Here is a 12524-nt window from a genome sequence, read left to right as displayed (position 1 = left end):
TGTGTGTGTGTGTGTGTGTGTGTGTGTAGGGATTTATGGTTCATAGAACGTAAAGGTAAAGGGACCCCTGACCATTAGGTCCAGTCGTGACCAACTCTGGGGTTGCGGCGCTCATCTCGCTTTATTGGCTGAGGGAGCCGGCGTACAACTTCCAGGTCATGTGGCTAGCATGACTAAGCCGATTCTGATGAACCAGAGCAACGCACGGAAATGCCATTTACCTTCCTGCCAGAGCGGTACCTATTTATCTACTTGCACTTTGACGTGCTTTTGAACTGCTAGGTTGGCAGGAGCAGAGACCGAGCAACGGGAGCTCACCCCGTCACAGGGATTCGAACCGCCAACCTTCTGATCGGCAAGTCCTAGGCTCTGTCGTTTAACCCACAGCGCCACCCGCGTCCCAATCTGTTTTGATGAACCTTTAATGAAGGGAAGTGTGTGTGTGTGTGTGTGTGTGTGTGTGTGTGTGTGTGTGTGTGTAGGGATTTATGGTTCATAGGACATACTGTTCCCCAATAGACTTGTATCCTTAAAAGCTTCCCCAGGCGATACAATATTTGTGTCTGCAAACAGGAAATCCCTCTCCGATCCAACGTGTATGAAGTCTACGCCACAGATAAGGACGAGGGTCTCAATGGAGCTGTGCAGTACACCTTCCTCAAAACCGGCGCAGGGAACAAAGACTGGGAACACTTCACCATCGACCCAAACAGCGGGCTCATCCAGACAGCAATGAGGCTGGACCGAGAGAAACAAGCTGTGTACAGCGTAAGTCCCCTGGTCAGGAATTCTGGGACATTCACGGAAGTAGCCCATGTGGTTCTTTGTCCACATCTGTGGCCCTCATTGCTCAGAAGGCTGCCAAGTCCAGCCTGCCAAAGATGTGTCCCAGTGCTGCGATGGTGCCCAGGGGCAGGTGGAGAACTCAAACAAGCGTAACAAACATGGGAACATGATTGGGGATGTGGTGAAGCTGCAGTAAAGATGTGGGCTTAAACCAGACCTAGAACCAGCATGATAGTGCAGCCTTCCAGGTGCTCAGTCAATTCCTCACTTGAGCTATGTGCAGCCCCATACATAGGGATCCATCAGCACAGACCACAGGTAGGTCTGAAAGATTAGGAGCACTGCTCCCCCCTCCCAGGTGCAGAGATGTTGTAGATGTGATCTGGAAGTGTGAAGCCAGCTCCTTCCTGCTCAGTTCCTTTCCTAACTCTCTCTGTTTCTTTCTGTGGCTTCTATTTCTTCTTTAATCCATGGACGGCTCCACAAGCCTCTTATAGGGGTCTACTGCAATGCTGTCACAGGTTCAACCTGTTAATGTGGGCCGGGGTGGGGAGCCTCCATCCCATTGGGCCAGGTTGGTCCCGATTTGGACCACAAAGCCATTTCCACCAAACCATGCCCACCTGTCCCATACCAGACATCCAATGTGAGCTCAGGTGTGGGGCCGACAGAAACACGGCTGGATTCCATAGGGAACTCGGTCACACAGCCAATCACTGCAGAAAGTGGGTTGGGAGTCACTGTCCATCTGCTGATGGGCAGTGGGTTCAAGTCTGTTGGATTGACTGCACAACCAACATGGTACTTGACTGTACAGTGGTACCTCGGGTTAAGAACTTACCGTAATTCGTTCCGGAGGTCCGTTCTTAACCTGAAACTGTTCTTAACCTGAGGTACCACTTTAGCTAATGGGGCCTCCCACTGCTGCTGCCGCATCGCCGCCGCACGATTTCTGTTCTCATCCTGAAGCAAAGTTCTTAACCCGAGGTAATATTTCTGGGTTAGCGGATTCTGTAACCTGAAGTGTATGTAACCTGAGGTACCACTGTACATCTGGCCCCCTCAGAAAGTAGGTTGGCCACCCGCTGCTTAGTACTTACAAGCAAGGCAAAGCACCCTAGCACTACAGTTCCCATGCACCCAGCTGCCAGCGGCTTAGGAAGTGCAGCACCAAGATGCCACCTGCCAGTCTCCTGACATCGTAATACGGCGGCCCACCTGTCCAATTTGGCCTGTGAGGGTAGGAACTGATCAGGATCAGAGCCACTGAGTCAAAAAGGCTCCCCTCCCCCACCTCCTGATGGTAGCCAGTCAGGCTATTAAAATGAGGAAGAAATTAAGCTACTTATTAGTTCTAATCCCATGTAATGCCATCAGAGGCAGAACTGAGATACTGAACCAGCTTTCTGTTCTTCATTTTATATCCTAAATTAAGAAATGCCCCTGTTGCCTATTTCCCCTTTCTGACTCAAAGGACTGGCTAGGGAGTAGAGTCTTCCCTTTGGCATGGGGAGGAAAGGGGGAAATCAATGTTGGTTTCCTTCCGGAACTTTTGAGCTTCCCTTTTACAGACCAGGTGGTGTTGTTTTTTTGTATGTGTGTGTGTTCCTCCTGCAGCTGATCATTGTGGCATGTGACCAAGGCCAACCACCTTACGAGACCATGCAGCCCCTCCAGGTGGCTCTGGATGATATAGATGACAACGAGCCCGTCTTCCTGAGGCCGCCTGTAAGCAGGTCTATCCCTTCCCCTTTTGGACTTCATTGGAGCTGTGGAATACCAGGTCCCAAAATAACAATCGGGTTCCTTCGGGAGCAATATAGGGAACGGTTGTTCTTACCTCCACCTCGCAGGGTGCAGTTTGCAGAATGCGTTCAGCGTAATAGTTTCTTGGAGTCCCTGGAAATTCTGGGAATTCTTTGATCTTGGAGAAATGTTCAGTTATCCGTAGGGGAAAGTTTCTTCTCACTTCATTTCTGCTACAGCAGCAGATAAATAGGAAATACCCATTGTCTGAGATCTATGCATGGGAGACCTTTGGGAAAGGATGGTAGCATAGTTTTTGGCATAATGTCAGGGAGGTTTTCGGCGAAAAGGTTATGCTATGATATTAGGAGTTCACAATGCCGTTGCATCAAGCTATGCACTGTTCACCCTGCTCTCAAGGCTTTTTTCATCTGCAGTTTTTGAATCTTAAAATCTTATGAGTAGTGTTCATATAGATACAGTGGTACCTTGTTTTTCAAACATAATCCATCCTGGAAGACTCAAGCCAGAAGCCTCAATACGGAAAACTCAAAACGGAAGCCGCATTTCCTGTTCGACTTCCAAGGCACGTTCAAAAACTGAGGCACTTACTTCTGGGTTTTTGGCATTCGAAAACAAAAACATTTGACTACGGAGACATTAAAAAACCGAGGTACCACTGTTCTTGGATGACAGTTTAACTCCTTAAAAAATTAGTAAAGCTGGGGGGATTTTTTTTTTAAAAAAAGCTCTTGAAATGGAAAGAAAGAAAACAGCTAAGACTTTCAAGGATGAGCAAAGGGAAAAGTTAGGTTGCTTCTTTTGGCTGTCTTTAGATATCTTGTATTATTGGTCGCACCTCAAATTTTATTTGAGGTTCAATAAAATATTTTGCTTGCAGTTCGATATGGTTTGTGACCTGATATTCCGCCACCCCCAAATGCAATTCATTCAGTCAGTTGTTGATTGTATTGCACATTGTTTACCGTTTGTGACTTTATGCTTGTCTGTTTTTGCTACCTTTTAACATGTGGTTTTTTTCCTCTCTATCTCCCCATCTCTCCCAACATCTCCTGCAGAAAGGGTCTCCCCCTTACCAGGTTCTTTCTGTGCCTGAACACTCACGTCCTGGTACAGTTGTGGGCAATGTCACTGGAGCAGTAGATGCTGACGAGGGCTCCAATGCTATCGTCTATTACTTCATTGCAGGTAGACTTCATTTCTTTTTCTAGACTGTCCTTTGATGGTTTTCACGCTGCTTTGTGCTTGTATCATCCTTGCTTGCACCAACCGTTCAGTCTTTTAAAGGGGGGGGGGGCAACTCCCTATTTACCCCATTCCACTTCCACCCACTTGTGATGCCAATAACAGCACATGCATCAGCAGTCGTGTGCATGCCGATTGTGCACAAATGGGGAGTTGCCTGTATGTATGTCTTCATGTATGTGTGGTTAGAAGCTCAATTCCACAGCTGCAGGAGCAGGTGGTGCTGTGGTCTAAACCACTGAGCCTCTTGGACTTGCTGATGAGAAGATCCACGGTTTGAATCCCCATGACGGGGTGAGCTGCCATTGCTCTGTCCCAGCTCCTTCCAACCTAGCAGTTCGAAAGCATGCCAGTGCAAGTAGATAAATCGGTACCACAGTGGCAGGAAGGTAACCGGCGTTTCCATGCGCTCTGGCTTCCATCACAGAGTTCTGTTGCACCAGAAGCAGTTTAGTCATGCTGGCCACATGACATGGAAAGCTGTCTGTGGACAAACACTGGTTCTCTTGGCCTGAAACGAGATGAGCACTGCACCCCATAGTTACTTTTGACTGGGCTTAACTGTCCAGGGGTCCTTTAGCTTTACCTTTCACCTCCACAGCTACCTCCTGAGTGCCCACCTGGCAGGACTAGCCCATGAACATTGGATAACGGGATTGAGGGGTGAAAGAAATGGAGGAAACCTAATTGGAATTTCTCCTCCCCACTCACCCACACTAATACGATTACAGAAATCTCGTTTTAGAGAGGAACAAATTTTAAACAAAACTGGCTAGTTCTCTCTCTTTTTTTCCAGCTGGTAACAGAGAGAATAATTTCCAGCTGAGTCGGGAAGGAAAATTGCAGGTGTTGCGGGACTTGGACCGAGAGAAAGAAGCTTTCTACTCTATCATTGTCAAAGCCTCTAGCAATAGGAACTGGTCACCTCCCCAGGGTCGCCGGGCAACCAGGATCCAAGCCATGGATCTCAGCACTGATGCTACTCTGCAAGAAGTACGGATCTTTTTGGAAGACATTAATGACCAACCTCCCCGGTTCACCAAATCAGAATACACGGCAGGTAGGGATGGTTCCACTTGAGCAATGCCCATTCTAACTGAATTACTGCAATTTTAGAAGAAAAAAAATCTTATATGATTTGTGCATAAGCACATTCAGAATAGGGGGCTAGTGACCTCTCTTTACCATGATGTAAAATAGGATCTTTAAGACAGGGGCGCCTTGGACTATAGCTCCCATGATCTCCGATCATTGGCCATGCTAGCCAGGGCTGATGGGAGTTGTAGTCCATCAACACCCAGAGGGCCACAGGTTGGCCACCCTTGATGTAGGTATTATTTCCCAAGAAATGACTTCTACTTCTGTTATTTTCTCCCTCTGGGGCTTTCCCCTTGTCACTTCTCTGCCTCACCCCACCCTACTCCCTTTCCGAAAGGGGTAGCAACAGATGCAAAAGTGGGTTCCGAACTGATCAAGCTTGTTGCATTGGATGCCGATGTGGGAAACAATAGCCTGGTTTTGTACAGCATTCTGGGTATCCGTTACATCAAGCAACATTCCAACGACTCTGAGGAGGTGGCCAACATTTTCAGCATTGGTAAGAGAGGCAACAGCATGCATGGGGAGGGACCCGTGCCAAGTGAACTGTCTCGCTTGTTTGTGCTGCATTTGGTTAGCCCTGCTATAGTGAAGGCCAGGGCCGGACCAACATATTTTGGCACCTGAGGCGGACTCCAAAATGGTGCCCACTTCCCTGTCAGGGAAGAATGGGTGAGGGAAGATCAACATCAGGAGCAAAGGGGGGAGGGAGAAAAGATTGACACCGGGATCTGCTGTCCCTGTGGACTCTGCCACCTGAGGCAGTCTCCTCATGGGTGGGCCGGCCCTCGTAAAGGCAAAACATTGTGTGCTAATAGAGCCATGGTCATATAATCCATAAGGCTGCTAATCAGTCATGCTTGAGAAAAGTTGCTGACAGGGATGCTGCCATACAACAAAGACTGCTTTGTATTATCTTCAGCATCTCTTTGCTGGAGATTACACTATAGCAAGGTTTCGCAAACTTGGGTCTCTACCTGTTTTTGGACTACAACTCCTGTCGTCCCTGGCTAGCAGGACCAATGGTCAGGGATGATGGGAACTGTAGTCCAAAAACAGCTGGAGACCCAGGCTGAGGAAACTTTGCACTATACAGTTTTTGAGTATAACAGTGTCACAGAACAAAACAAGTCTTTCTGTTATACTTAAAATCTCTGCCTGCTTTGTTCCTCTTTAAGTAGGTCTTGGTTGCTCAAATACAAGGGAGCCACTGTTTAATTGGTCTTGGTAGTGAGTTAAACTAAAGGTTAATCCACATGTATTCGGAGCAATCATGTGGTACAGTCCTGTTTGGTATATACCATTTCAGGCTGCAATGACTGGATGCTCCCTGTTCTTTAAAAAATATCACAAGCATTTAGAAAACTAGCACTTCATAGAGGTGGTTAGGCTAAAACCTTATAACCTGCTGTGCTGCTTTTATGTTCAGGAAGGTTTTTACATGGAGAAGCATGCTGTCTCCCACACGCAGCCTCAAATGGCACAATCTCAACATGGCTGCATCATGTGATGATTCTGACCATGCAGGATCACTTGTTGGTTCTTCTCAAAGGTAACCTAGATGGGATTCTTCGAACCTTTGACCTCTTCACTGCTTACAATCCTGGCTACTTTGTGGTGGATGTCATGGCCTCAGACCTGGCTGGTCATAACGACACTGCGGTTGTGGGGATCTATATCTTGCGGGATGACCAACGGGTGAAGATTATAATCAATGAGATCCCAGATAAAGTACGGCAATTTGAGGAAGAGTTCATCAGCCTATTGTCAAACATCACGGGGGCCATTGTCAATACGGATGACGTTCAGGTAACTGCTGCTTTGGGGCAGCACATTCATTTTCTTAACAAGCAGTTGATCTTTCTTTCTCAGTCAAAGAAATAGAGGTGGAAAACTGGCCAATTTCCTGGCAAAACCAGCCTTTGCGGGTGCGTGCCCTGGAGCCATCTAGTCACAGGGAAATGTAAGAATGGGATAGGAGAAGGGACACCTTTTTTTCTCTTGTCTCCCATAGTTCCACGTTGACAAAAAAGGCCGCGTGAACTTTGCCCAAACGGAATTGCTGATCCACGTGGTGAACCGGGAAACCAACCGGATTCTGGATGTAGAACGGTAAAGATTCCGTGTGTCTCCTCTATGTAGGTTTATATTTGAACACAGAAAGAAACACAGCAATGAGTTTGTGGCTTAGGTAAGATTTGAGCTGAGGACTTTCCCACGAACCTTCTTAGCCATATGGCACCATAATGGCTGTCTCTCTACAGAATTGCCTTTGCTAAGCCTCAGCAGTTAGGATGAGACTTTTTTGTTGGATAGACAGCTAAAGATTCATTCAGTTCTGCTGCTAATATAAAACATGGGTCTAACCATGCTTGGCACTGTGTCACATTGAGGCAGGCTGCATAATGTCATTGGATATAACAACCGCTCCTGTCACAAGCACGAGGAGTCTTAGACCCAGGTCCTAGTGTTTTGGCAATGTTTTGGTCAGCTGGCATCTGATACTAGTATTTATATTAGGTAGAAAGACCCTCAAGCAGTGGTAGCCAACCCCAGCAACCTCTGCTGATCATAACTAAAAATAAAAATTGAATTGAAACAGCCCTTCAGGTTCACATAATGATTGCTTCACCATGAAAGGGGTTTTTGTTGTTGTTGCCTTAGGGCAGAGATTTGTGTGAAGCCTTTTCTTGCTAATCTAGCATTCCATTCCTTTGTGAGTCTCACACCTGATTTAAGATCAGGTTGGGGCTGATGGGAGCTGGAGTCAATCAACACCTGGAGGTGTCAGGTCCCCCAACTATGTTAAAAAAAAGAATTTGAATGATGGGCTTCATGACACCTCTGATGCAATTTAATGGAATGAGTTCTTGCTTCCAGAATCTCTTGAGTTGGAAATTATAGGTGGGAGGTGAGGGTTGATCATTCTTGCCATAAACACTTTTTAAAAGTGTATTTTCAACACTAGGAAGATGAATCCATAAATAAAGGTTTAACCCTCTTCCTAGAGTAATACAGATGATTGATGAGAATAAGGAGCAGCTGCGGAATCTCTTCCGGAATTACAATGTCTTGGATGTGCAGCCAGCAATCACTGCCAGGGCTCCAGACGACATGTCGGCACTGCAGGTAAGATGGAGGTGGGGGTCCTTCCCTCTCTCAAGCTTACTTTGCTTCCAGCTCTCATGCTTTTGGGGGGGAGGTCCCCCACATTCTTTGGAATTGGCTGCATTGAAAGGAAGTGCCCCTTCATAAACTGTTTCCTTAGGTTTGCTGCAACAAGGTTCATGATTCTTTAAAAAGCATGCAGCTGCCAAGATTATACAAATGCACCTCTTGAATTTCTTCCTATTAAAAGCACACAAAAAGGACTTATTTGGAAAGCAGCTGGCAACCTTATATTAACTGTTTTGTGAAAAGAGTGCAGGTACGAGTCCTAAAGCCATATTAAAATGAGCTTTCATGACAGGAATCTGTAGTGGTAGGTATCAAAGAGATGTTGGGTTTTGCCATCGTTTTATTAGAGTGACCATTAAATGGTGGATTCACCATTCATTTCCTTTTGTATTCTCTCCCTGTGACCTGGACATGAATGCAGTTTGGAATCACTGAGTCAGATATCAATATCTTGTCATTAGGTCAAATATTTACAATGGGGGGGGGGGGATGTGGACCAAATTCTTATCTCCCCTACCCCTACAGGCCATGTCTATCAGGTAGTGAGGGCCTGTCAATCACTTGAATTCACAATGGTGTCAGGGCTTCAGAGCACACCACACAGGGAGCTCTGTGCTGTGCTTTGAAGTCCCATCAAGCAGCTGATTGGTGGTGCTTCAGAAGCCATCTTTTTGGTCCAGCCTCTTCGTAATCATATATGACATCAGGTGATGGGCAGCTTGGGCAGAATGGCCTAGCAGTCCAAATGGGAAGATCTGGCAGACCTCATTAGACCCGTACCCCAATTTACACTGGGTCAGTAGCCAAGCCATTTCCTAGACATCCTATCCCTGCCGTAACAGTTAGTTTTGTTTTTGTTTTGTTTCTTACCATTTCTAGATGGCAATAATTATTCTGGCTATTCTCCTCTTCCTGGCAGCCATGTTGTTCATCCTCATGAACTGGTACTACAGAACAGCGTGAGTAGCCTCCAGCACTTGCACTGTGTAGGGAAGAGTATTTCAGATGCCACAATAATAATAAAAATGAATTTTTGGAGCTGACATCAAACCCTTGCATACTGCATAGGAGGAAGCTCTGATTCAGGGATTTCCAATAGGAGTAATGGCTGTAGATTTCCACCTTGTGGGATTTCCTCCTTGTGGGAGGGTGAAGGGGATGAAGTGCGTGTACTAAGTTTGTCAGCCCTGCTCCCAGGTTGCAGAGAGGGAATTTCCCTTTTTGGTTATTTATGGCTGTCTGACACCTTTGAATTGCACACTCTGTCTGCTGCCAAAAGTGGATTCATCTTCCAAGTTCATGATAAGGGATTTGGCTGCTTTACTCAAATATTTCTGCATTAGGGCCGTAAGCTGGGTTGCATGAGGAAACATGCAACAGGTCTTTGCATGTTCAGTGGGAGAGAAATCTGTTTTCTGGTGTCAATCTTCCTTTGAGAGGTGGAACAATATTTTGTTAATTTTAAAATATTAGGTATATCTGTATATCTCAAGGAGCACAACTGAACTGGATTAAAACATAGTTTCTCTAATATATTTAAACATGTTTAGATTTATAGAGAATTACTTCAAGATTTGGTGGGAGGAAACCCAGTTTCAGCAAAAGAGCTCAGTAGCTGGTTCAGAACAGTATGTGAGAGGATGTTAAAGGGCCAATCACATTACACGTATGATGAACAGACTTCACAATACAATTCTTGTGCTCTTTCCCCTTAGTTATTTTGTGTCTTGCAGGCACAAAAGAAAACTGAAAGCAATTGTGGCCGGTTCCACAGGTAAGAGATCTTGGAAGATCCATTTTTCCCCCTCGCCCATTGGGAAGGAAATAGACACTGAAGAATATGATGAGATAGCCATCACTCATAACATCATACGGTGAATAATAAGACCAGCAGCTTGGCCTGGGTTGCTTTCAGTCCTTGACTCTTTGGTGCTGGTGAAGTGTTGCTTTTCCAGTCAACTGGAAGTGAAATTAATTAAGTCTGAAAAACAATTGATGTTGTTGCACTCCAATAACTACTCCATTAAAAAGTAAATAAATAAAGGATGTAAATTCTAGACTAAACTGCTTGTGTGGAAGCAAACTAACAAAGGCTAAACTGTGAAACTTTATTTGACGTGATGATAAGTAGTGAGGAAAACTTTAGCTGTTAAGTTTCTGTGTGTCTGGTTGCTGGTAGAAGCACAGGGGCAACAAAAAACGTTTTTTTTATAAGTCAAACTCTAAATTCAACAGATGTGAATGATTCTCGGTAAATTTGACACATTGCTTTCTTCAGGTAACCGAGGTTTCATGGACATCATGGATATGCCAAACACAAATAAATATTCCTTTGATGGGTGAGTTGTCAACAATTTCTGAAAGGTTTAACGCTAGCTAAAAAAGAGGCTATCCGAATGCTGACCATGCCTAATTAAAGACAATCTTGGCCTCTGGCACCTATGATGCTTACTTTTGAAGGTGGCTGTTAACAGCACAATCTTTGTATATAGCGCAATCTTTGAAAACATGAGCTTAAAGAAAAGGAGTGCTTAAAGTTATCTGAGATAGTATATTGACAAGTATGTGGGCCAAACTGGTGGATTTTTTTTGGATGGTTTCCCATTGCAGTTGTTTATTGTAGGCATCCTGTATCCTTTCTAGAGCCAACCCTGTGTGGCTGGACCCTTTCTGCAGAAACCTGGAGCTAGCAGCACAAGCTGAGCATGAGGATGACCTGCCTGAGAACCTCAGTGAAATAACAGACCTGTGGAACAGCCCAGCCAGGACTCACGTGAGAGAGCATCTGCTTGCTTACTATACTGTGGTTGAAGCCACAGTATAGCCAACGTCCTAATTTTTGCCTGTAGCCTGTGCCAGCATAAAATTCAGCTTTCAAATTCATGTGAAGCAGCAGAACACATTTTGATTGTGTGCATAAATTAGAATTGGCACTATTTGTCAATCATCACCATCCCCTTGGGCTAGAATATCTCATTTATCTATTCTTAACTCCTTTCTCGTCCAGGCCTAGTAATCCAGCTGCACCTTTGTTGCCCAGTAGGAAGAGGCCGCAGCAATGGCATATCAACAGCAATGTAGCTGCTACATTAACTTTAGAGCTTCGTAATCTAAGATTAGTTGCAATGATGCACCTCATGGAAAATTAGGGTCAGTCATGTAGCATGTATTTGTTGTTCATTGTTAATGAGATTTTGTTCAACATGGCGCATGCCCTGCTTGGTAATTAAATTTTGCAACGGGAGGTGGGCATGTTGTAGACAAATGTTAGCAAAGGGCATTAGGGAAGTAAGCAGTGTTCCTGGAAAAGATTCCCAGATGGATTTTCCTTCAGGTTTGGAAAGACACAGAGAGAGAGAAGCTATTTTAAAAACCTCTTCTTTTTAGGGAACATTTGGCCGAGAGCCTTCGGCTGCCAAACCCGAAGAAGATCGCTATCTGAGAGCAGCCATTCAGGAATACGACAACATTGCCAAGCTAGGCCAGATCATGCGAGAAGGACCCATCAAGGTAAGTTTTATTATCCTCTGTCTTAGTTCAGTAAAAAGTTCAAGTTTGTGGTACTGCTTGGCCAGAGGACAGAACTCTCAGCACCATGTTTAGTCTGCAATCCAATCTTGGAATGCAGTTGTTTTGGGTAGTCACACAGAATGCACTATGTGGCAAGAATCCCTTTTTAATGAGGATTATTATACAAGGTGTGATTCAAAAGTATTTATTAGAAGGTTTAAGGATAAATGTTTTGGCCATTATTATTATTTTTAATGGAGAGGATATCTGGATTTAGAAGTAGCTTCTCATGGGGATTCCCTACACAGAATAAGTTTCGGGACAACGTGGCAAAGGGCCCGAGTGTAATTTCTCCTGTTGCCCATTCCCTCCCTCCTTCCAGGGCTCTCTCTTAAAGGTAGTCTTGGATGATTACATGCGACTGAAGAGACTGCTTGCTCAGCGGATGGTGCATAAAGCCACCACCAGTCATGGGGACCAGTCCTCAGTCTCTGAGGTAGAATCTGCTTGTGCATGGGAGTTCTTGAAAATGCTTGTTGTGCCCTTTGGGATGTAGTGTTTGCTTTTCAGAACTGTACCCTTCGGTATTGATTGTGTGGTTCTCATAGCTATTTCCCTCTGTAGCAGGAGTTCAAGGAAACAGGCAGAAGGAGCCCCTCTCCACCACAGGACTGCACAACCTGTGTCTCACTAGGTGTTGCTCCCATCAGCAGCCGCCAGCATAGCTTACGGTCAAGAAGGATGTGTTGCAGGCCAATTCTGCAGGGCCACAGGGTGCCCAGACCTGTTCTGCCTGCACACATCCCACTGAATTAGCTACTTTCTCTGTGTCCTAACTCCTCCTGGGCACTGAAAGTCTCATGCTAGGCATGTCTATTCAGGTTCTTAGTGCAGTACTGCATTAATTTGCAGTGCTAATTCATTCTTTAGGCCTCTGGTTT

At 45.4% G+C, this 12524-nt stretch overlaps 1 protein-coding gene across 1 annotated transcript in view; it reads left to right on the top strand.

Moving 5' to 3' along the window:
- Positions 1-12524, top strand: part of CDH23 (cadherin related 23) — a 394671-nt gene that overhangs the window by 378630 nt on the left and 3517 nt on the right. The window contains exons 54-67 of the mRNA XM_083740685.1: positions 574-768; positions 2404-2514; positions 3612-3741; positions 4595-4858; positions 5234-5395; positions 6449-6705; positions 6911-7008; positions 7905-8025; positions 8953-9032; positions 9807-9847; positions 10352-10412; positions 10717-10846; positions 11461-11583; positions 11966-12079. Coding sequence (XP_083596811.1) covers positions 574-768; positions 2404-2514; positions 3612-3741; positions 4595-4858; positions 5234-5395; positions 6449-6705; positions 6911-7008; positions 7905-8025; positions 8953-9032; positions 9807-9847; positions 10352-10412; positions 10717-10846; positions 11461-11583; positions 11966-12079 — 1887 coding nt within the window. The remainder of the gene's footprint in view (positions 1-573; positions 769-2403; positions 2515-3611; positions 3742-4594; positions 4859-5233; positions 5396-6448; positions 6706-6910; positions 7009-7904; positions 8026-8952; positions 9033-9806; positions 9848-10351; positions 10413-10716; positions 10847-11460; positions 11584-11965; positions 12080-12524) is intronic.

The sequence above is a fragment of the Podarcis gaigeae genome (assembly GCF_964106915.1).
Source record: "Podarcis gaigeae genome assembly, chromosome: 5".
In the NCBI taxonomy this organism is placed as follows: Eukaryota; Metazoa; Chordata; class Lepidosauria; order Squamata; family Lacertidae; genus Podarcis; species Podarcis gaigeae.
This window is presented reverse-complemented; position numbering and strand designations above follow the sequence as displayed.